This window comes from Panthera leo, chromosome D1 (assembly GCF_018350215.1).
Source record: "Panthera leo isolate Ple1 chromosome D1, P.leo_Ple1_pat1.1, whole genome shotgun sequence".
In the NCBI taxonomy this organism is placed as follows: Eukaryota; Metazoa; Chordata; class Mammalia; order Carnivora; family Felidae; genus Panthera; species Panthera leo.
This window is the reverse complement of record NC_056688.1, coordinates 25,682,057-25,706,908: the sequence shown is the minus strand read 5'-3', so window position 1 is coordinate 25,706,908 and position 24,852 is coordinate 25,682,057. Positions and strand designations below refer to the sequence as shown.

The window sequence follows — 24,852 nt, the reverse complement described above, 5'->3', positions numbered from 1 at the left end:
CCCTCTTTCATAAGGCTGGATAACTGTAACACTTTCTGAAGTCAAGAATAATACGTCTTTGGAACATCTATTTACTTGTGACTTCCGGGAGGACCATAACTGAGAACTCACTGGAATTGCTCATCTTTCCTCCCCACCCTGCCTTCTTTCCCTACAAAAATTTCTACCTGTGCCATTTATTACTAATCTCAACCTCCATGCATATATGCAGTGCTAATATATTTGTTTTTCCGAAGTAGCCTCAGCTAACGGACATAACTAATAACAACCTAATAACAACACCCAACCTCTCACTTGTACCCTAGAGAAGCAGATGTTGACCATTTCAAGGGAAGGAGTGCAAGTAACTTCCTACTCAGGTGTCTGAACGTAGGACAGAGGTCTCTGTGTGACCTCACAAAGCTATGGAACTTTCTGGAAAGAAAAACCTTCCAGGCCAAAGTAAACTCACCGGGGTTGGCTAGGCGACTGCTGGTCGGGCCCAGGATCTGATATGGATCTGAGGAAGCAAAAAAGGAAATTAGCTTCACTGTTATTAAAAATATAAAAACAACAGCATTAATAATAAGAATACCCCCGGGGTTTATACTTTTATTTCGGTATCATAGAAAAAACTGATTTCAGAAAACTTTACTACTTTTATATGCAGGCCTCAAAGATCTGGGGCATAGTTATAGTTTTCATCCCCATAATTACAGAAACATAGGATACCAGCAGTATCTTTTTTTTTTTTTTTTTCATATTTGGTGTCTAACATTTGTCATTACCGGCAGCAGAATCGTGAAACCATATGGAAAGAAGCTGGCTAATACTCAGTCCTAATGAATAAGGTAAAGGATGGCTCGTTAAATGGGTTTAAAGAAAGGTCTAATGATTCTTAGTCTTTTAAGAGCTCTCTACACACGTCTGTTTTTGTGATGTAGCATTAAAAACACGTGCCTGGAAATCATGCAGCCCGGATTCTAGCCCCAGCTATGTTGCCGACTAACTGATTCACTGGACAGTCTCCGGGTATTGGTTTTCTCATGTGCAAGATGAAAGCGTTGTGCTACTTGACTCCTTAGTTCCCTTCTAGTACCAGATTTGACAAGACTGGCCAGAGTTTGTATTTGAGCTATAAAATGATTATTCTTTATATCTCAGTGTATGTAAAACTTCCGTGATTATTTCATTCTAAAAAAAAACTTTGTGATTCTGGTTCTGTGAGGTTGGTCTTCCTTTTTTCAAGGGAGAAAATGGTATAGAGCTGGATCATAACTTGGCCAAGCTGTCAAATGTTTGGTACAATTTTGCTATTTTTGCAAATTGTAATTGCAATTTTAAGAAAATCAACATGATCTTTAGGTTTCTGCTTACAATCATGAATTAACTTGAAGAGTCTTCAAAGCTACCTCGTCTACCTTCTTGCATCCACATATATGTGTCGTAGGTACACAATATGACAATGAAAATATTTTTGGCAGGTAATGTCTAATTTTGTTATTGTTGAGAATTCTTTAGATCCACTGTGTCAAATCCTGTTTGGTTTGTATTTCAGAGTCAGCAGGCTCTTTCTTAACCTTCCTGATGAAATGTAGGTTAATTCTCTATTGCTCTGCCTTTGGTAGAGATGGGAAACAATATTTATCTGTCCCGAAGCAAGTGACTTGTCCAGAACTTACTCTCAGCTGTGTCACACAGAGAAGACACAGAGGTTTGGGAGTGGACACAACAGCTGTCTTCAGATATAGGAAGGCCCTTCCTACAGAACAGGGGGAAGGCTTTCCAGAGAGCAAACTAGAAAGCTTGATGGCAGTTAGAAGGAGGGCGACTTTGGCTCAAATAGTAGAAAGGAGCCTACCGAAACAGTGAACTCGTTACTTATATAAATATTCAAGTAGAGGTGAGGTCATCAAAAGACAAATGTAATAGAAGAATGTTATAGACCTAGTTTCATTCCAAGAGTCTCCCAAGTCCTTGGTTTTAGAAGTTCCCCTGCCTAATTTGTTAAGCTGACCCATTACGGGATGGGGTCATTTCAGAAGACAAGTTGTGTGAAACCTCAAAGGTTTGGACAGCAGCTTGGGAGTCTGAGGCTACAGCTCTAGTTGTCTCATAAACCAGCTGGGTGGTTTTTGGCAAATTACTTGACCTCTCTGGGCCTCAGTTTCTTTATTTTACAACATGAGGCGTTGGATCTTTTAATCTTTACATTTGTTCTATCTCCCATAGTCAATGAGTGTTTACCTGTTCTAGGGCCTGGTACTTGTAATTCACAGAGCGATTACAGGGAGTCAAATACAGACCCTCTCGGAAAGAGAAAACCGAAGACACACACTGTCTATTGTCTCAGCCCTCCTCAGTTGACCACACAGAAACAATGGTTGGATAAGGAGCAAAGGAGAGATTACCGATCACGGACAGGTACCTGGTTGGGGCCTTTGTTCAGTATTCTTACTCATTGCTTGTGCTCCTGCAAGTGGGGGGCCTGCGGCAGGGAAAGAAATACGGTAAATGGGGTCACTCTCTGTGAGGGAAGAGGAACATCTTGGTAAATGCCCTCCACAAGGAACACGAATGTGCTTTGTCATTCATTTGTTCATCCTCTCACTCTCTACTCACTCATTCATTTTAGTTTATAAATATTTATCTGGAATCTACTGGTGCTGGCAGTATTCTTGGGGCTAGAGATTCAGCAATGAACCAGCAGTTCTGGTGGAACTTACCATTTTAATGGAGAGACAATGATAAACAACAAAAAACATACAGCACAGCATGTCTAATGGTGTTGCCACTGTGAACTGCATTTTTAAAGAGGAAACTTAGAGGTCCTTAATGGGACAGTGACGTATGCGCGAGCGTCACACGCGCGTCGTGCTTCCATGTTTCGTGAGCTCCCCTCACGGAACCTCTCACATACAGCCTTTCCACTGCCGCCATAGCTTCTCCATCTGAGCTGCTTCTTGCACGGCTTCTGGCTTACTCTGTCTCTTTCCTCGCTACTCCCCTTCTTCCCACTGGTCCATCATATGATATTTAGCTGGCTCAATCTTCTGAAACCATTTCACTCCACCACTGAGATGCCTTGGTGAGTCTTCACTGACTAAAGAATGAAGGTCTACCGTCATACTACCCTTTGTGCCCCTTCCTTACCTTTCCAGAACGCTTCCCTTTGTGCATCCTAAACTCCAGGAACCTGGAGTCCTCACTGACTCCCAGACACGTCAACCTTGCCATCTTTCCCTGGCCCCCATCTCTCCGAGGAGGGTCTGTCTTCCCCATCTCTGCAGGTCCAAATCCTGCCCCTCTTTTGAGAGCCAACTCAAGTGGTTCCAGGCCCACAGTCCTTCCCTGATATCACCCAGATGGAAAGAACTGTGTGTGTGTGTAACCCCTCTCCCCAGCCTGACAGATTGGCCTGGGTCTGGTTCATCTTTGTGGACCCAAGAGTGCCAAGTCTTGGGCCGAGAATAAACAAACAATGAATTGTTTGAAAGGACAATTGCATTGAAAGGAATCCTGGTTATTGCTTGGACATCAGCTGGTCATCCTAACCCCTTCCTGAAAGAAGTCTCTTCACCACTGATTCCTATGCTTGACCCTTCGCTTCCTACAGGTAGCAAGGTGGACGGACCCCTTCTGGTTAGGAGTTTATAGTCATTTTTTATCCCTACTCCCTTAATGGGAGATTTTTTGGGTCAGACTTGAGCACAGATTGATGTGTCAGAGCCCTGCCATCTCCTCCTAAGACTACCCTCCACCTCAGCCACTCATGACACCAGCACAGGGATATTGGTATGATTAAGTTCCAACACTCAGAGGAGGAAAGTCACGAAGGGCCATTATGACGTAAGTGACTGGGTCCAAATCCAGGGAACTTGCATTCATACAGAACCCAGTCCTGAGAAGGCTTCGCACTTCAAAAATTCTGAAACCAAATGCAATGCAACAAAACAGAAGGGTCTGAATGAAAATCCCATACCGTCTTTCAAGGAGCAGATATCACCAGCAGGCCTTAAATTGGCAGTTCATTTGGATGTCCTCCCCCAAAGCAGGACAACAAATGTTCACCCTGTCCTGCTCTATCTCATGGTCCTGTTCTCCACCCCCCTGTTTGTAGAAAAAATGTTTTCCTCCAAATAGTAGTGTGACATTTACTTACTTTTGTTGAGGCCAGAATTCATGTTATTGCCCCATCCTCCTCTCCTGACTGAGTCGTAAGAAGGGTCTGATGAAAAACAACAGGGAGAGGTATGTCAGCATCTCCTGCTTTGCAGAAAGGTGGCACGAGGATTCTCTTTTAGCGATCAGGAGAAATTCAATTTAATCAGCAATGCCTTCGTCAGCCTAAGTTCCGGAAGTGTACTCCTCCGCGGGGTATGGGTGGGAAGGAACATGAATACTGACTGAAAGCTGAAGGAACAGGAAAAATCCTGAATGTGAAGTCAGAGGATTGGTTCCAGTTCTGTCCCTGCCGCCACTTGTTGTGGGACCTTGAATGAATCATTACGCTTCCCCAAGCTTCAACCTTCTCTAACATGGACAGACAGGAACATGTACACGATTTATCTACCTTAAGGAATTAGGGTAATGTTGGGAACTGCAGGTCTGTGTTCCCCCTCCCCCACCGGCCCCCATATTCACATGTGGATATCTCATCCCCTATGTGATGTGGTGACACTAGGAGGTGCAGGTTTGGGGGGTAATTGGGTCATGAGGCTGGAGCGCTCAGGAGTGGGGTCAGTGCCCTTATAAGAAGAGGCCGTAGAGCTGGCTTGTTTTCTTCTGGCTACGTGAGGATGAGAGAAGTCAATGGTCTCTAATCCAGAAGAAAACTCTCACCAGAACCCCGCCCTGCTGGCACCTTAATCTCGCACTTGAGCCTCTAGACACATGGTAAATAAATACCTATGATTTATAAGCCACTCAGTCTATGGGACTTTGTTGCAGTGGCCTGAACGGAGGCAGGTGATAATCAAACGAGATAACGTATGTGAGGTAGCCTATAAATCTTTGTACACATATAAATTAATACAAGTTGAGAAAGAAAAAACTTGTCTACAGTTGTATAACAAGGTCCTTTAAGCAGCTCTGAAGAGATGGGCCGTGTCCAATGCCCTCCACAAGGGCCCATGGTGTTCCTAAAGGCTGATTCCAGCTCCTGACATCAGCACGCTGATGCCAGTGGCGATGGCTCAGGGGTGTCAGCACATTACAGACTCTCCATGCTTTTCCAACAGTAGTGGAGAAGCCTGGGCCCGATGACCACAGAGAAGGGGAGGAGGCCAGAGGTGTGGCTGAAAAGGGGGCAGGACCAAGAAATGAGGACATGGAGAAATGCTTCCCGCCTGGAAGGGCCTAAAGCCTTGCTCCCAGGTTGCCCTGGGGAGCATTCCATTGAGCCGGAACCTTTTGTGGTCCTCACCACTTTCCCCAAAGAGTCCACAGGCCTCCATAACCATGTTCAGACCTTGCATAACTAACTGGCTGGAAGCTTCTTCTCTTCCTTTCTCAATGAGGGGATCCCCATTGAGATACTGAACAGCAGAAGACCTTAAGGATTCAGAATTATGACTTTCAAAGTCTTTCCATGAACAACAACAAAAAACCCCATAAAAGCCACCCGAACAAATGAAGCAAAACCTCATCAAACAACAGCCTGGCAGGGGTGAGACCCAAACCATCCTCCTCCACCCCTTCGGAGCCTCTTGAACAAATTAAAATAAGAACCGAGAAGATGGATGGGCTCAGTTGACTGCTTGTTCTCATCGGTCGTGGCTAAGAAGAACCAAAAGACAAGGACCGGTTTCTTGTGGCAAAACCCACGTGTGGATGCACATTCTGCCTGGCTCTGGCAGAGCCAGCCCAGTTTTTAAATTCCCGTCTGTAGCAGCTGGCATGAAAAGCAAAACAGAAAGTGAGAAAGATGGGGATGGGGATAAAGGACAGAGAAGGGGACAAAAGAGAGACAAAGCTCAACCTGCCGAAGTCGTCTGTTTTTATTTTTATTTGGCAGCCCCCCCACCCCCGCCACCCCACAATTCCTCCTGACAACGGATTCTTCCTCTTGCCTAAAAACAAAACAAAGCAAAACCAAACCAAAACCCCAACTTGTTTACAAGCCTGGAATGAGGTGGGGGCGCTCATGAGCGTTTTCTGGGACATCTTGCAGGTGTCCACAGAGCGTGTGCAGTGCCGGGAGAAGCAGAAGGAAAGGCGAGATTCTTCAAGATTTCTCTTTGGGGGTGGGGGCGGGGGCGGGGGGGTGGAGAGCAAATGCTGGTCAGGCCTCCAGCAACTTACAGCTGACTCTGGAACAACACTTGGACTGCACAGGTCCACTTATACATGGATCGTTTCCAGTATCGTACTATACACGTATTCTCTCTTTCTTGTGGTTTCCTTAATATTTTCTTTTCTCTAGCCTACTTTATTGTAAGAATACAGCATATAATAGACATAACGTACAAACCATGTGTTAAGCGACTGTTTCATGCGAACGGTAAGGCTTCTGGTCAACAGTAGACTATTCGCAGTTAAGCTTTTGAACAGTCGGAAGTTAGACACTGGTTTCGGACAGTGTGGAGCCCTCGCGTTGTTCAAGGGACAGTCGTAACTGGGAGTCTGTCCTGCATTGTATTCCGTGCGTGGCCAGAGCCTGGATGTGAAGTAATATGGAACAAGTTCCCCATCCCTGCGTATTGAAATAGGAGGAGACGAGTAAGATTGTGGGGAAATACAGGCCACGTGTCAAAGGAGTGGTGGCGATATTAGGGTCCACTGGAGGTTAAGGAGGGAGAGGTGAGTGTAACTGGGGCCGTCTGACTTGAGTGAGACCTCTCTGGGGAGAAGAGAGGGAGCAATCACCATGTTCAAGGCTGTGGTGACAGCAGCCAGCCAAGTGAGATTGTGGGTGTGTGGCACCACCATGAAAAAGGGTGTGGTGGAGAATGGAGCTTGTGGGGAGGTGTGGGATGGATGGGAGCACCTGGGGAAGGAGGCGATTCTCATAGGAACAGAACAGAAAGTGGGATCGAAAGTGACAAGTTCACGCAAAAAGAAAAAAAAAAATCAGTAAGTTCCAGGAACTGGTGTGTGTCATCCACAGTTCTGACTCGACTTATGATTTACTGCACTGATAAGATCTCTGTCTCAAAGTTTACTTATTGTTTTCTTCGTCAGTCATTATTCTACTGAAGGCTTCCACCCTATCTGAAAGCTATGTTATATCCATTCCGAAGACCCGATTATGGCCACAGCTATAATTACCATCGACTTATCAACTTTGCCTCCTGTTCTTTTACGGCACCTCCAGGAACACAGCAAGCACACAAAGGTTACAGAATGCATGGGTGAGTTCCCGCTAACCACCCGAGGGTGGGTGATGGCTGGATTCTCCTCTAACTCCAAGTGCCCAATCCCGGTGTGAAGCCGATGCTTTATCAGAAAAGTGTTTGGTAACCCCATCTTTCCTGCAATGCCTCAGGGGCTGTGGAGGGCTGCTGTGGGGTGCAATTCTCCCACTGCCCCACCGCAGGGGGAAAGCCTGGCTGCAAAGACTTTCGAAGACCTAACCAACCCCGGAAAGGAAGTGACAGAAACAGAGAGGCCGCCAGCAATCAGCCTGTGCATTTAACAGAGCAATAAATAGCAAGAGGCATCAGCCATCAGCTGGTGTCTTTAGCCAATGGTCTCAGCTGTCCCAGAGCAGAGTGTGAAATCAGGGCAACACGGACCACGAGGCCCCTCCCTTTTGCTTTTTCATTCCTATCTCCTGGCCTGGAAAGTCCTCCCACTGGCACCTGCGTCCACAAAGGACCCCCTGGGCCCGTTTACTGAGGAGTTTCACAAATGTACTCTTTGGGCACAGGGGTTCGTGGGGACAGCTGCTACATGTAACATTTAAATGAAAACCAGTGTTTTTGGAGTAAGTCCTATTGTAAAGACAAAGCATGATGCTGGAGAAGACCCAGGCCCTGAACCAAGGTCCGGCACTCTGCCTTAGAGTGCTGAAGAACCAGGAGGCCTTGCGGATTAAATGAGATATCCAGGTAAACGCTTAGCACAGTGAGAGGGTGGAGACAGCCTTGGTACATGTTGGCAAGTAATATCATTATCGGCATCATTAGCATACGCCTAAAAAATGTTTAGCCCCAGAGACATGTTCTCTAGCCCTATCCGATACCCATTAACTTCTCCCCTCCCCCACCCCCTTACGCGGTTCTTATTTTTTCCACTTATCGCCTAATTTAATCACTCACTCATATTTGTGGTTTCTGGTCTGCATCTCCTACCCGAACGTCAGGCCCACAGGGGTGGCAATCTTTCTTCTGTTCCCTGATGTAACCGAGCACCTAGACCAGCGTCCCGCACAGAACAAGCGCACAGTAATTCTTTGAATGAATGAATAAATAAGGCCAATATTTTGTCCTTGCCAAAGATACGAGCTTCCTCTTACTGTTTGCTATTTCACTAGCTGAAGAGAATTCAAGGACCCTACGCTGACTTTCCTTAGGTGGTTCGAGTCTGGGTGACGAAGCGTATAGGCACGTGAGCCCTGTGTGCCCTCGGGGCATAAAGGACAACAGTGCATGTACTACAAGGCATAGGCCGAAACCTTGTCCCCACAGGGAAGTCAAGGAGCAGACACCATACATCTACATGCCTGCATTTTATTTTACGTAGTTTTAAACAATGTTGTTGAAATGAGGGTTTGTGTGTTGTTTTGTTTTGTTTTTTTTCTCCTAAAAGTCACACAAGGGAAAACCTAGCAGTGTGGTCAGCTCTAGCTCCAGACACACAAACAGAAATATGTCTGTAACCGAAATGGAAAAGCCTGGACCGGGGAGTTAACCCAGCGACTCACATTTCTATGCAAACACCAACCTTTCCTGGGCCCGATGCCTGGCTGTGTCAGAGCCCCGGACCCCTGTGGCCAGCCAGCTCAGGGAAAATTCTCTCGTGGGGTGTTCCGGGTCCACATAGCAGCTTGAGTGGGCACCAAGCCCCGCCTCCACCCCACAGCTCCCAGATGTGTGTGCTGTCTGCGTTCTGAGAACCGTCTTCTTTTCTTTTCTTTTTTTTCTTAACGTATTTTCTATTATTTATTTATTTTTGAGAGAGACAGAACCAGTCGGGGAGGGGTAGGAAGAGACAGGGACAGAGGGCCCGAAGTGGGCTCTTTGCTGACAGCAGACAGCCCAACGTGGGGCTTGAACTCACCAACCATGAGATCCTGCCCTGAGCCAAGGTCAGATGCTTAACCAACTGAGCCAGCCAAGGGCCCCTGAGAACTGTCTTCTGAAAAGACATGCTAAGGTAGCAGCAGAGGGCCCAGCGTTCAAAAATGTGAATATTCGGGACCAGCAGACCGGTGGACGATCTTCTAACAAGTGGCAGATGGCCTTATCAGCAGAAAAATCACCCAGACTCTGGCAAACTCACTCTCTGGCTTTATAGAATACTAAGATGGCAAATCTCATTGTGATTCCTTTTCAGAGAAGTCACCCAAAGGGCTCCAGCTGGAGCCCATGGTTTCAGGCAGCCCTAAAATCAATTTCCGCCAAAGCAGAGAGGGACCAGAAGCTTGTTCTGGAGACTCTGGGCATTACTGGGCATTGTCAATAATTCAGCCTCACGTATATAATGGCCTGAACAGTATCTCCATTATGTGATACTCAGTGTGGCTGAATCTGACACTAAATGGCCTCTCAGAATTCAGGAGAGCCTCCCGGAATAGAGAAATATGAGCATGGAGATTTTTGGTTTTTTCTGAAAAGTCCCTGTTGGAAGGGGAAAGCTTTTTCTGGACATGACCTTCTCATAGACATCCCAGTGTTAACTCCGTTTCTGTGTGAAGCTTTTAAACGGGTCCTAGAAATCTGGCCAACTGACTCAGGAAAGAAAGTTTCTTTCTGCTCTGACGCCCACGGTTGGCTGTCTGAAGGCCTAACGGACCAGGGAACACGCAGCCCTCCACTTTGTCATGACCTCACCCGGAGGCCCACGATGCAGTGACACCAGCACACAAGAGCCTCTCTCTTTATTCCTCACGACACGAGGCCACGCTCTCAGTTACTTGATGGAAAGAGATGAATTTTCCCTGAAACTTCTCTTTGGATTTCTGGTTTTGCCGCTGAAGCATCTGGCAGCACTCAGCCCTGTTTATCCGTGGAGAGCCCGGCTTCTGAATGTAGACCTTTCAGCTGAAGAATGGACAAGGCTGTTCACGCTTAGAGCAGAGGCTTCTCTCAGTCAGATCCATACTTCCTTTCTTGAAAGAGTGAGGATGCCAGAGGAGACCCAGAGCCCTGAACTCCCCAGGAAAAAGCCAAGCCTGCTCAGAAGAAGATACATCCCCTAGACGCTCCCAGGGAAGAACCATGTGGGACGGTGGGGGGCAACCTTCTTTGTTGTTGGGAGAAGTCTGGGCCAGACGATCCTCCAAAGCCCCTTCTCCCTGTGAGGTCCTGGACTCTTCTGACGGGCTCAGTCTCTGAGAAGCAGGCCCTACTGACCAATGACCCGACTCGGGCTGCTTTCTTCCCGGCTCTCCTTTGTGTTGCCTTTGACGCTGCCCCCTACTGGTGAAAGCCTGCTCTGCTTCCTGAACCTTCCCAACCCCCACCTCAGAACCGGCTTCTCGTCTGCCACTGTCTCCACGATAACGCCTACCAGCGTCCCTGCCAGATGTTTGACCTGGCCTGGCTCTCCCACTTCAAACAAAGTGAGCGGCAACTAGCACCTGAGCAGTGGCTGTTTATGCAGGACACAGGAAGTCCCTGTGAAGGTGTCCTTTTCCTGTGGTAAGCCTTGGGGCTTCTCCAGGGCTTATGACACAATGTTTAGAAGCAGTTGGCCTCCGGGGACGCCTGGGTGGCTCAGCCGGTTAAGCGTCCAACTTCGGCTCAGGTCATGATCTCACGGCTTGTGGGCTTGAGCCCCACGTTGGGCTCTGTGCTGACAGCTCAGAGCCTGGAGCCTGTTTTGGATTCTCTCTCTCTCTCTCTCTGCCCATGCCCCACTCATGCTCTATCTCTCTCTGTCTCTCAAAAATAAATAAATGTAAAAAAATTTTTTTTTATTAAAAAAAAAAAAGAAGCAGCAGTTGGCTCTAGGTTCGGATCCTCACTCTGCCATTGTACTCTGCTGGGTGATTCTGGTCAAAAGGTTACTCTGCTTTTTTGAACCTCAGGTCATTCTTTTCTCAAAAAGATGAGGAACACGTGCTTTATAGGATTGCTCTGAGGAAACAAACATTTGATGAACAGCAACTTAAAAATATACACCATATACCTGTAACTGAGTCAATCTTCCTTGCACCACTAAAATGTTTATCTGGAGAGTGGAGGTTAAAAAGTTCATCAAGGAAGGCCTTGGAAAGGAAGAGAAACCATAAAGGAGAAGAAATAGTTCCATTCCTGTGCTCCTGAATCAGGGATCCCCAAATTGGAATCAAGTGTGGCTCTCTCTCTCTCTCTCTCTCTCTGTTTTTTAATGTTTATTTATTTTTCAGAGACAGAGAGAGAGGGAGGAGCAGAGAATCCAAAGTGCGCTCCTGCTGACAGCAGAGAACCCAATGCAAGGCTCAAACTCACCCACTGTGAGATCATGTCCTGAGCTGGAAGTCGGACGCTTAACCGACTGAGCCACCCAGGCGCCCCAAGTGTGGGCTCTCTTTTGAAACAAGAAATGCTTTAGCCTGGACCGTTGTGTGAGAGACACCTCCCTAGAAGATGGCGAGGGGCAGTGGCTATGGGCTGCCTGCTGGTACAGTAGGCTTAGGTGTTAAGAGTCTAGCATCAACCCAATGGCTAGCAACTCTAGGTCCCCGCCTGGCCGGCCTCGATGCTCAGAGCTGCGTCCTCACCTCACTTCAACCCGTTCTATAGGAGCAGCCTCGCCTTCACCTCAGTGGCATCTTATGTTCCAAAGAGCAACAGAAGATCTTGGCTTCCACTGAGACCTCAGGAGGAGGGAAATATCTAGGGAAGGCTTTCCTCAAACTTGGAACTCACAGAAAAAAAAACATCCTGGATCAGATTTCCTCTGCTCAAGGATCTTGTCCTGGAATCCAAACAGCCCCTCAGCCTCAGAACCAGCCCCACTGCGTGGAGCATAATGGAGGTACTGTTTAAGATATTATATGTGCGAAGGGAAAAAAGGACATATGAGAAAAATGCCTGGAAAAAAATGGATGGTTTTTAAATACGAAAAGTTTGGAAAGGCGAGTGGCGCATTCGCCAGGCGCGGCCTTGCCATAGTCACGTGACTCTCCCTGCTGAGCCTGGACCCTTCCTTCACTTTGTTTCTCCCATGGGCTCTGTGTCTGAACGACACAGGAGTCTAAATGACGTATTTATTTTGATAAGGCCTCAAAGTGGGATTTTTGGGGCCAGCCTTATGTGGAAAAGCAATCCGCACTGACTAGATTAATTGGGTGTTTGCCCACATTCCCCTCCACATTGGGCCATGTAGACACAACTGAAGTGCAAGGCTTTTGGTCAAACCTGCCTCAGGTTTTAAAAGGCTTCCAAGTAGGAAAAAGAAACGCTAACAGTTCACTTAGGTAACAGGGCTTGAGGAGAAATGCGAGGTAGTCTGTGTTGGGCCCCCTCGGCCCTGCTGAGGACCCAGGTCTGAAGGACCTGCGCTGACATTTTCATGGCGTGGTGGTCCTCACTCGCTCTGGCCATAAAGGGTACCAGCCTGTGTCTGCTCGACAAGTCAGTTTGGGCATCATTTTCTTTTCAAGGCTCTCTGGTGAGAGTCTGATGTTCATTGTTCTTCCTTGTTCTGTCTTCTTGTGAATTCTTCGTATCCCCCTTTGCCTGGCGATAATCATTTGGAAGAGAGGGACTGTGTCTTCCTTGCCTTCGTTTCCCTCGCCCGCTCCAAGATTCCTCCCCTCCCCAACACTAGCTTATTGGACTTCATCGATATCTCCTATCCCACAACCCATTCGTTCATTCAGCCAAATTTTATTGAGAGTCTGCTACTCTGTGAGACACTGCTCTACGTGCTGAGAATACAGTGACGGCTCGATGCACATCCCTGCTCTGTGGAGCTTACATTCAAAACCAACAGCAAACTACATCGTATAGGAGAAGGTGGTGAGTGCTGTGGAGAAAAGGAAAACACTGAGAGAGAAATAGACAGCCCAGCGGTGGGGAGGGCCTCGCCGAAAATACGTAATTGGAGCGAAGCCTTGAGCTGTCTAATGTCGTGAAAATAGAGCTCTCCCCAGCACCATCATGTTCTCAGGAAGAGCGACCAGACGGGCCTATGTTGATCTGAAAGCCCTCCTGGAAAGTCAATGCCCTTTTACTAGTTCTTTGGTCAGTGAGAATTATTCTGTGTTGGAAGACAGCGAAATTAGTGAAAAAAAAAACCTGACAGTGTTCTTTTGACATTTGGGTGAGGGCAGTAAAAGGTGAGAGTCTAGTCCAGGAAAGAGTTCACCAATTTCTGCATATGTAGAATCAGGGTAATTGGTAACGCTAGGGTCTCAGCCTCACGTGGACTTAGGATTGCCATTCAGATCCAGAAACTTAAAATCCCAACACTACGATTTGCCTTTTGACCTGTATCCGAAATGGTTCTCTGGGGCCAGTGTAGGACAAGTGGACAGGTCAGTTCATCGTGAAGGAATACTCCATCTTTGTGGCCTGGCAGGTAAGCATGAAATGCTCTCATCCCTGAGTCCTGTATCCACACAACGAAAACACGGTAGTTAAAGAAGAAGAACCATCACTTCTTGGTAGGTGGAATGCGATCTCACTTATATAATAGAATCAGAGGCTTCTTTTCAGACTGGAAGAGACCTCAGACATTATCTAAACCAGACATGCAAATTAGCACAGGCCTGGAGGCCCAAAGCCTGAGAGAAAGCATATGTGGCCGTATAAGAATTTTAATAGAAATTGAAAGTATGACTCATAGCATAAAAACTGCCATTCTCTAAACTCCCCTAGGATATTGGGCAGGACTGATAATTATTCTGCCAGCAGGCCAAAGACTTTCTAAGCTCACAGGTTTTTCAAAATTATAGCAAGAATGATTTTCATCTCTTTGGACAAGTAGTACCTAAATCTTATCAAGCATAAGGTCGTTTGTGGTATTAGTAAGTGCACCTAAAGATTTTCATTAGAAGGAATTCAGTAACTTCTCTTTAATCTGTTCCAAGCAGGGAAACAGCTCACTGCAATTAGAACTCTGGGTTGGGGTTCAGAACTCCGTCATTTGCTTCCCATCTCTGCTGGTGACCAGCTGCAAGGGACTTAATCTCTCTGAATCTCAGTTAACCTATCTGTAAAAGGTAGGTACCGGGGGGGGGGGGGGGATGATTCTTCTAAATTTAAGAGTTTGGAAACCAAAGGGCCCTTTTAAACCCCACTGGGTTCTACTGAGGAGAAATGAGATCATGTATGTGAAAATGCTTTATATACTCCAAAGTGTCCTATAGAATTATAGCCACTATCCTGTTCTGCTATCCTGTTCCAGAGTTTAATTCATTGGAGATAGGGAGTTAATCTTTCTGTGTCAACCAAAGCTAATTTCTTTTGGTTCTCTCTTTAGTGAAGCATAAGGATTGAGTAAATATTGAATTAGATTGTCAAAGACTAGATTTTTCGTCTCCAGTGAATCCATCAACTGGGTCCATCCATCTGTCAATGATATTTACCAAACATCCTGGATAAAAGGACGTAGGACCAAACTCACAATTCAACACTACGAGGTGATCTTGTAATTAGGTAATTAGGTTCATAGTTTGTGAGTGTGGTCAGGGTTTGAGAGGAGATTGTAGTCTTGGGGAGTAAGGAAGAAATAACTTTGAAGAAGGTGGGACTTGAAATGGGCTTTGAAAGGTGTGTTGAATTTTAATAGACAAAGTAATAATACCACTTAACTACCACTTCCTCTTTAGAGTATGCCTGACACAAGAATCTGAGCTTTATCAAGGAGGCATGTTTAAACTTTTTATTGACCCTCCCATGTGAGAGCTTACAAATCCCCGAGATGAGAGAGGAAAAGCCCACACAAGTCCTGGTTAGGGTTTCTAGCTGTACTCTTTCTTCCTCAAAGACTTGATCTTTTCCCCAAAGGCTCTTTCATGAGAAATAAGTTCTTTATTTTCTTATATAGGAGCTTCTCTAAACTGAGTAAGTTGTTAACATCTATACAAAGAACTTGGGAAAAGCTTTTATATTAAAATAACAAACGATGCTATCAATGTCTTGGCTTTTCACTAGAAGATGCCCCAAACCCCTACACCTCTATCTGGCAGGAAAGAAGCTGCTCTCCCTCTCTCTCTCTCTCTCTCTCTCTCTCTCTCTGGAGAGAGAGAGAAGATGGAATTTGTCTTATAAGCATGAGACTAAGCAAGCTTCCTTCAAAGACTTTACAATAACTACTTCCTCCAAACAATCTCCCTGTATAATTTCTGTATCAGTATATTTTGCAAAACAAGTGCATTTGGAATATTTTGTTTCGAGGTGGCCACCAGTAGGTCCTCTGGAGCCCTTCTGGACTTCCTATTTTCTTTCCAAAGTACTTTGGGAACTCACTACTCAAAATAGCCACAGGGGTCACTTCTAGTTTCTATTATTAACCAAGACCACATGGTAATAGAAATGGAGTTACATCAACCAAGGCCAATTTCATTTTGAGTCGTAGCTCTGTTATCTGGAATGGGATGAAATGTCTGAGTCAAAGTGAAACTTGGTAGACATGAGAGGCCTAAAATAGCAAGAGTCAAGAGTCTGGAGATGAATTGGAGATTCAGAACTTGAATGGCCCACTTAGTCAGTGTGAGATCCTACCGAGAAACTGGCATTAACTGGGGTGGGAGCTGCACCCCACTGGGCACTGCCATGGGAGGTCCCTCCCCAGTGGCAGGGGAGGAGTTGTTGTCTGCCTGAGGGATTGGAAGGGTGCTCTTGAGGTCAAGTGGCCTCCAAATACTTTCCCACAGCCTTGCACCTCTCCTCTTTCCCCCTCCTAGGTTTACTTAAAGCCATTTTCTCTTCTTAAAATGCAGCAGAGCTCATCCCTTCATTGTCATCAGTCATTAACGTTACTGGGCAAGTTGGTGCTGATTGGGTTCTTGATTTCTCCAGGGAGCATCTAAGAGCAGCTTCAATAAACATATAGACAAAAGACATGCCCAAGGAGGGCAGGAAGGCCAACATGGGAGTTTGAAAGCAGCAAGGACCAGGACTAGGGGCCTGAGTGCCTTTGGGCACAGGGACAGGAAAAGGCCAAAACTGTGGTGGCAGAAAGGGTGCTGATGCAGAGCAAGGAAGGCACACTTCTTCTCCCTTAAGTATTCAAATAAAGCTCTGGCTCCCCATGGTGGGGTGATGTCAGGGGACAAGATTTCGGAAGCAATGGAAAGCACTTATTCTAAGAACACAAATCTCTCAGCTCTGACTTCATCCCGGGCCCCTTCACCCAGCACAGGTACACAGGAATTGAGAAGCGTGTGTGGGGTGGGGTGGCTAGAGGGTCCTGGCACATGTCTTCAAAATGCTCACAGGCATTCTGGTATCTTTCTTTCTCCTCCTTGAGAACCATGGGTCAATGAAGCTTATAGAGGCAAGGGATTGCTTACTGGCTGTGATTTGAGGGACGTTTCACAAATAGATTTATTAGACTGATATCTATTCACCCTCATTCTAAAAATTACGACTGTGGGGTGCCTACGTGGCTCAGGTGGTTAAGTGTCCAACTCTTGATATTGGCTCAGGTCGTGATCTCGGTCGTGGGATGGAGCCCTGCCATTGGGCTCCACACTGAGCATGCAGCCTGCTTAGGACTCCCTCTCCCCCGCCCCCTTCCTCTCAAAATAAATAAACACCAAAAAAATTAAGATTAAGTTTGTTGCCATCCTTATTGATTGACCTAGTATTCCATAATATATCGTTTCCTTGTCTAGATCTCTTCTCTTTTGCCTTTATTCTTTTAAATGTAATATTGAATACAAAAGAACGTGTAATGTCATGGAAATCGTAAAGCATATTAATGAAAAGCACATCTGTGAAACCACCTAACTTGCTTCTTGAAATGCAGACACTGAGTCAGGTTCCTGATTTTTTGGACCACAGCAGGAATCCCTTAAGCTAATCATGTCACCTTAGTAGCTAGGTGACATCAGCTGTCTGGAAGAAATTGGCCTTTCCATGGGGTGGTGTATGGAATAGGAAGAGGCAACTGTGAGGCCTTGGAACTGCCCTGTGGGCAAGAGGCTGCAGTAACAGACCCAGTTCTCATACTAGCTTTGTGATTTGGGGTTAACTTCTCTGTGCCCCAGTTTTCTCATATGTGAAATGGGAATAATAATAGTACCAACTAAATGAGGTTGTTATGAAGTGCAAACGTGAAGTGAATAGAATGTTCTTGGCATGTGTAACCACTAAGTGAGTGTTAGCTGTTATCATTATAGGGGAATGTGATAAAAGGAAAGGAAGGAAAGGAGAGGAAGGTTGAAGTCGGTAGGAGTTACATTTTTCCTGCGATGCTACTTTCCTTGGCTTGGTTCTCCTTTGCCTTTTTTTGCAATGGAACACACAGCCGGAGGACCCAGATGTGAAGGGCCTCCAAGGGAAGCTTAAGCTGATCAAAACTGGGCCACAAGGGTGAAGGAGAACCATCATCTTGTGACTAGAATCTGTTCTCGGCAAACTCTTCCCTTTCCTCCTGGATGGGACTGATCATAGCTTCCGAAGAATCACCTTGGGGGTCAAGTGAAGGGGAGATTGGAGGCAAGGTAGAAAGGAAAGGCAAGTTCCATACCACCTCTACATAATATGAAGTCCAAATATCACTCTCAAATTGGGAAACAGCACGAAGAGTTAGTTGTATAGTAAACTCTTGGGAGTCGTTTAAGGCATTTTGCCTATAATTTTCATCCATCGATTCAGTGGCCTTGTCTAAGACAAAGTCCCCATCTCCAAGATGCTTCAAGTCTTGTAAGACAAAAGACTACTATGACAGAATTCATTGAATGCTAAACGGGGGAAACAGTGGCTACAAGCAAAGCTCTCTGGGAACAGATGGATGATCATATTGAGGAGATATCATCTGACTTGCACCTTAAGGTGTGAGGCACATTTCTTCTCCATCAAATATTCAACTACAACATTGGCTCTCCATGGTGGGGGTGTTTTGGGGGTGAGGGGGTAGATTTCAGAATGTGGCTTTCTAAGACATAGATTGGGGTGTGGGGGCGGGGGGAGACAGAGGAGAAAGGGTATGTGCCATTGGGCAAAGCTGTCCCATTCCTGAACCCTGAAAACACCTAGACTGTTCCGGGACATGTGCCTGTGGATCCTGCCTCGCTCAACCTGGACAGCCTTCAAATACACACACACACACACACACACACACACACACACACTCACACGGAAAAGCTGGTTTTGCCTCACAATTCCACCATGTTGTGGTGGCAAAGTCAATTGATCTGAGTAACTGAGGAAGCCAAGACTGAGAAGTTCCCACCTGGCACTTTAGGCAGTCACCATAGTTGTGTGTGTGTCTGCCCCATACAACCTTGGAATTCTCTTCCTGCAGTGAAGAGAAACCTCTGAATTCTCTTCCTGCAGTGTGATGTATGGTGGTCTATTTCTTTAAAACAGGCAGTCAGTCAATCCAACATAGATACTGAGGGGAATGATCATAGCAAGAGATCTTTTCTTGGATATATTTTTTTTTTAAATCCTCAAAGGAATAAAATGTATACAATTTGAATATTCCTGAGACAGATAAGCTCCTTCAAATAAGGGAACTCCTTCCTTAACTAGAACTAAAGGGGAAAAAAAAGAAATGTCCCAACAAAATTCCTCTATACCTTCCTCTAACACTGCAATGGTACAATACTGAAAGTCGTTTGCCTCATTATTCTGGAACAAATTTACACTTGTCTTAGGAAACAGGCTAAGTGTTTCCAATAATTTAGAGAAAGCATGTCCTAGTCGCTGTGTGGAAGCCACACATGTGTGATAACAGTGCACACAGCACACCCATGGAAAAAAATAACAGTGCTTTTACTTAAGAGAAAGGAAGGATAATGGTTACTTAGAAAGTGTCCCAGACAAGCTGTCAAATTGAATTCAGAGAGCTGGAGTCTGACTCCGGGACAGGGCTGGCTGGCTAAATTCCCTTGGGATTGGGGTTTCCTGCCTGCTACAGTTTGGAGACAACGACTCTTTGTTTCCAGCTCTCTCTCTTTCTCTCTCTCTTTCAATCTCTCTCTGGTGAACACACACACACACACACACACACACACACACACACACAAACATGTAGCTCTCCAAAGAGGGTCAGATCGCAAGCAGACAAAACATTAACTCTGGAATTTCAAAGAAAAACAGTTTAAAAAAAAGTAAAATGGAGAGAGCAAGCTACTGTCTATTCTATAATCATAAATCCTGACTTTGGACCACAGAAACAGCACTCTCTCTCTCTCTCTTTCTCTCTCACACACACACACACACACACACACACACACACACACACACATTCAGCAATCATCCCTGCTTTGCTAAAAATGGATTAGGGGTGTTTCACCATAAAGGAAAAACATATAATGACAAAGTTCTTAACAGGCCCTCCTGTGAGGCCTCAATACCCTTAAATTCTAAGTGCATGTTAACCATCTAACCTGCTCCATTAGAGAGGTTATTTACTCCCTAAAAATAACAGGAGCTCACCTCACAGTGGTACACATGTTCCAGAGCAATCCCCCACGTGCTGCCCTGTCCGAGGCGTGCCCACGCCCAACCCCACACTCACCCTCCCCTCCTGCAGAGACACTACACTCAGGAGGCTGCCCGAAGCCCACTCTCCCCCAAATGCTGTACTCAGAGACGCATCACCCTCATGCACTACGCGACACGCACAGTGCACAGCTTTAGGAATACGTATTCTGAGCTCATCTCTGTGTCTTTTCCCATCAAAACGAAACTTCTCAAGGCATCTTTTAACTTGTGGAAAATTTCAGAGGCGTAGAAACGCAGAGACAGAAGTCGACAGAAGCGTAGAGGGCCCTTTATCCTGCTTTAACAAGCAAGGACTCAGGGCCAGTGTCCTTTTAGCTCTCCTCCCACCCACTCCTCCTCCCCAGCCCCCATTATTTTGAAACAGATTCCTGGCTCTGGGTTCCTTTGCTGAGCTTCCTGTCCCACAGGGAGACGCCCAAGGGGACTTGGTCTCTCAGCTTCACGTGAGCCACCCAGAGTCCATGCAGGGCCCCCTACCTCACGCCCATGTCACCCATGAGCCTTGTTGGGAGGCCTTGCTGCTCCCACGGGGCATGCTCATACACCCCCAGAGAAGCTCCCCTGGTCCCCTTCCCCAAATCGAGCCTGAACACATATGGCGCCTCCACACTGCGGCCCCCACACATACATGGCAGGCCCAGACCCACTGATTGGTGTTGGGGTCGACCACCTTCCCCTGGTTTCCACAGCCATTTCCAAGACTTCCAGGGGTGTCCCGTCTTTAACTGCGACCTCGAAAATTAAATCATCTAAAGGACACCCCAGAGAGGATGTAATGCAGGGGGAATGGCAAGATCTGGTGATACATCACCCATACTCCACCACACACTATTTAATTGCTTACTGGCGTAATCTACAGATCTCTGATTCCAAGCCCCTTGATGGCAGGTGCTGGTTGGCACACCATGTTTCTGGGGCTCCACCCAGTGTCCCAAACACGGTAGGTTCTTAATAAATGAAGAGGTGACGGAATAAGGTGGAGAAGGACGCGAATCACAGAATTTTGGTCCCTTTCTGACCAAGGTACCGAGTGACTTTAAGCTCTGCCACTTGCCTTCACTCCCCGTGTGGTCTCAGCCGGGCCCACGTCACCTCTGGCCTCACATCTCTTTGGGATTTGCATTTAATGATTCTTTCATCTCTCCATGAGTCTCAGAGAACTTCTTGTACGTAGCATGTGTTTTTCTAACTGATTATATGCAATTTCATTTTACTCCTTATGAGTTCCACGTGCATCTCCCCAAGAAGACCTTACGCACTGCCGGTGTCTCACCCGTGGTATTGCCACACCAGGTGATATGCTAAGGTACCCTTCTCAGCCTTCGGCACAGTGTCAGCAAATGGGAACCCCTCAAAAATATTCTAATTATTTTGCAATAATGCCAACTATTATTACAATTCATGGAGCAAACATGGAGCACTTATTGGAAAGTCAGATACCACACTAATAAGTGATTTCTGAGTACTGTATCAGCCCTCGAGGGGTACTAAAATTGTCCTCATGTTATACATTAAGAAACTGACACTGAAAAAGTAAGTGACTTGTCCAGGATCATACAGTCTGTGTACAGTTTTTTCTTTTTTTAAACTTATTCATTTATTTTGAGAGAGAGAGAGAGAGAGAGAGAGAGAGAGAGAGCGCGCATGAGCTGGGGAGGAGCAGAGACCGAGAGAGAGAAAAAGAGAATCCCAAGCAGATTCTAAGCTGTCAGCACGGAGCCTGATGCGGGGCTTGAACTCATGAACTGTGAGATCATGACCCGAGCCAAAGTCAGATGCTCAACTGACTAAGTCATCCAGGCACCCTGAGGTTTTTTTATATAATTTTTTAAATGTTTATTTTTGAGAGAGAGAGAGAGTGAGACAGAGTGAGAGCAGGGGAGGAGGCAGAGAAAGAGGCAGACACAGAGTCCAAAGCAGGCTCCAGGCTCCGAGCTGTCAGCACAAAGCCTGACGCGGGGCTTGAACTCATGGACCACGAGATCATGACCCGAGCTGAAGTCAGACACTTAACCAGCTGAGTCACCCAGGTGCCCCAAGTCACCCCTAGTTTTTAATTAAGATGCTACAATGCCGAAGTAAGAGAGGAATATCTACCTTAGGTAAATTCAGAGCATGAATTAAATAATTTAGTTAATTCAAATTATCATTACATGCTTGAATTAAATATGTTGAGATGATGATATGAGAAACAACCTGGAGGGAGGAAAGAAGCCAGAGGCTTACGTTTGAGCCCTGCTGTACCCTAAGACCTGGATGACTTCAAATGAACCCCGTAATCTCTGTGCCTAGTTTTCATTACCTACAGAATGAAATAATAATAATAATAATACCAGCCCTGCTGTCTCTTGGTGATGGCATGAGGCGCAAATGAGATAATGGATGTGCAAATGCTTGGCAAACAATAAAGGGCTGCAAAAAAGGGGCTGTTGCTATGTGCACAGGCCCCTGCCATCTGGAAATCTCCTTGAGGGAAGCCGGGCTCTTGTTAGCACGATCTTCAGTGCCAGTTAGGCATTTCTCTCCAAAAGATGCGGAAAGGTAGTTTCTCCCCCCCTCTTTCCCATACTTGGAGTGTAAGCAGACAGACTTTTTATCCATCAGCCAAGGCAACTGCTAACGATGGCTATTCCACAGGCTGACAATCTACCCGCAGTGGAGAAGTGGTTTTGCATTTAGCAGCCGGTTCTGAAAGCCTTCCCAGGCTGGGGCAAGAAGCTCAGTGCTACATGGGCCCTTGGCAGGTTTATGAGTTCCAGGAGTTAATAAACAAGGAGCTCAATATCCTCTGACTTTTGGAGAGGCAGAGGTATTTAAATAGATCCAGCATGAGGAGCTAAGGAAATGAGGGTTTAGCCATGCAAAGCAGCCCTGGACCAGAGGGGTGCGCTGATGACTGCATTTTAATTTTCCAGCTGAGAGCACTGGGGGTCCCTAAGGTTTACTCAGAAAACAAGGTGGAGCTCTGACCTGCACCCCCAAACACACTCCCACCTCCACATGGAAGGCAGAGAGAACAGGTTTGGCGTTAGTGGTCCCAGCTCCAGGTTGCGGATGTACCTGGTAAGGCCACTTAACTTCCAGAACCCCAGTGTCCTCCCTATAAAATCAAGGTACCGATACCATATGTATTATTTAGATACATACGGTGAGGGCTTATAAGAGGAATTTCTGAGATGTGAAGTGAGGTGCTAATGTAAATTTGTTAAAATCAGTGATAACGATCACATCATCAATGACAATGATGAAGAGAATGAATCCTGATCACGTGGTCCCTTCACTCAACCCACACCTTCATCAGTCAACCTGTAGGTCCCGGGCTTCCTTCACGAGAGGCCAGGAAAGGTCAAGATCAACCCCCGCAGTGCATCTCCAGGAAAACCCTGGTCAGGGGAGGCTCTGAGCTGGTCTCCTTCTCCTCTTTCTGGTTTGTGTCTGCACTGTAGCATAGGCTTCCCAATTTGGGCTGCAGCTTATGAGAGTAAACTGGAGAGCTTTAAAAAATTCCCAATGTGCATGTGTCACTCCTAGATATTCTGAAGTAGAATTGGTCATGTCTGGGGCCTGGGCATCAACATTTTAATCATTTTTTTCATTTAAATTTTTCATTTTTTTTTATTGTGCCAAAACATCCATCGCAGAATTTACTGTTCTATTTTTCAGTGTACATTTCAGGGGCATCAAGTACGTTCGTGTTGTGTAACTTTCACCGTTGGAACTTTTTCATCATTCCAAACTGAAACTCTGTACCCATTCAACGACAGCTCCCCATTCCCCCCTCCTCCTGGTCCCAGGAACCATCATTCTATGTTCCTTCTCTATGGATTTGCCTACTCAAGGTGCCTCGTAGGAGTGGAGTTGTACAATATCCGCTCTCGGGCACCAGTGTTTTTCAAAAGCTCTCTCAGTGATTCTCTGTGCAGTTCAGACTAGAACAGTCAGGGGTTGGGTATGACTTCATCTTTGGGAAAAGAGAACAGTACAGGGGCATGGAAGGAGATGACACTGGGGAAAACTGTGGCCACAGGGGAAAATAATGGGCAAAGTTTCAGATCTCTGCTGTGACAACATATAGGCCAGATACTGTCTGCATGGAAATCGGGCCACAAGGGAAAAGCTGTATTTGCCAGGGAGACCATCTGAAGCAGGGAAACCTTGACTCCTACAACCCGGGTTGAGTCTTTGCTGTGCTGTTGACCAGCTGTGTGCTCCTTCAGCGAACCACTTAAAGTTGCTGAACCTCGCTTTCTCTCTCCCCAAAACGGAGACAGTCTTAACTACCTCTCAGGATGTTTCCAGGTCAGAAGCAGAGGCAAAGCAAGAGGGTGTCTAAGGTATTACAAAACCTTATATAGACGACGGTTGTGGCTGCTATCGTAAATGGGTAACAATTGCTTCTGTCCTAATTTATTTTTTTAAAGTGCATTAGCCTTGATAAGTAAAGTCAAGCGAGCACAACTGTTTTAACTGGGTCCAATCTGCGAGTATAGAATACGTTGGGTAAAGCGGCTTAGAGACTGCTATAAATTAATTTTAAAAATCAAGCCTTGTTTCCTGGGCACAAATGACCCTCCGAGGGTGCAATCATTTGCAAGAGACAAGCTGGAAGGGTGATTATGCCATTTTAAAGAAAAAGGCACTCTCATTTGATAAGTGAATGGAAGAAGCACAATAGACATCATCTCTTCAACTTCTTTCCTTTGTGTGTGATGCCAGCACCTGCCCTTTGTGAGGCACAACACACACACACACACACACACACACGCACGCACGCACACACAGCTCTGTTGCTCTAGAAGAACTCTGGGCTTGTTTGGGGCTGTGTGTGTGTCTTATTCCAACAACGTGGAGTCAAGGTGGCTCGGTGTTTTCTCTTGAGTTTTCCATTTAATGTTTTCAGTAATCAAGACAGCTATTAGAGAAAAAGCAGGAGAGGAAGAGAGAGAGGGAGAGAGAGAGGGAAAGAGGTGGGGAGGAGAGTGAAAAGGAAGGAGAGAGAAGCCTGATTAGCTTTGTCTTGCTAATGCACTTTGTTTTGTGGATGATGGGCCTTTCAGACAGATTCAGACCACCTCACAAGGGGGGAGGCAACACA

General features: G+C 46.2%; 1 protein-coding gene and 1 long non-coding RNA gene across 4 annotated transcripts in view; one reads left to right on the top strand and one right to left on the bottom strand.

The window, feature by feature from the left end:
- The window catches only part of FLI1 (Fli-1 proto-oncogene, ETS transcription factor), a 121,855-nt gene that overhangs the window by 4,073 nt on the left and 92,930 nt on the right, over positions 1-24,852 (bottom strand). For both annotated transcript variants that reach the window (XM_042904583.1, XM_042904582.1), the window contains exons 6-8: positions 4,142-4,207; positions 2,408-2,467; positions 452-499 (exon numbers count right to left, since the gene is read on the bottom strand). In XM_042904583.1, coding sequence (XP_042760517.1) covers positions 452-499; positions 2,408-2,467; positions 4,142-4,207 — 174 coding nt within the window. The remainder of the gene's footprint in view (positions 1-451; positions 500-2,407; positions 2,468-4,141; positions 4,208-24,852) is intronic.
- Positions 460-9,107, top strand: LOC122199478. Of its 2 annotated transcripts, none has more exons than XR_006193529.1 (3): positions 460-2,403; positions 7,162-7,331; positions 7,466-9,107. It is a non-coding gene; the product is annotated as an uncharacterized LOC122199478 (long non-coding RNA). The 2 variants fall into 2 exon arrangements; XR_006193530.1 differs by having other exon boundaries at positions 7,162-8,030; positions 8,285-9,107.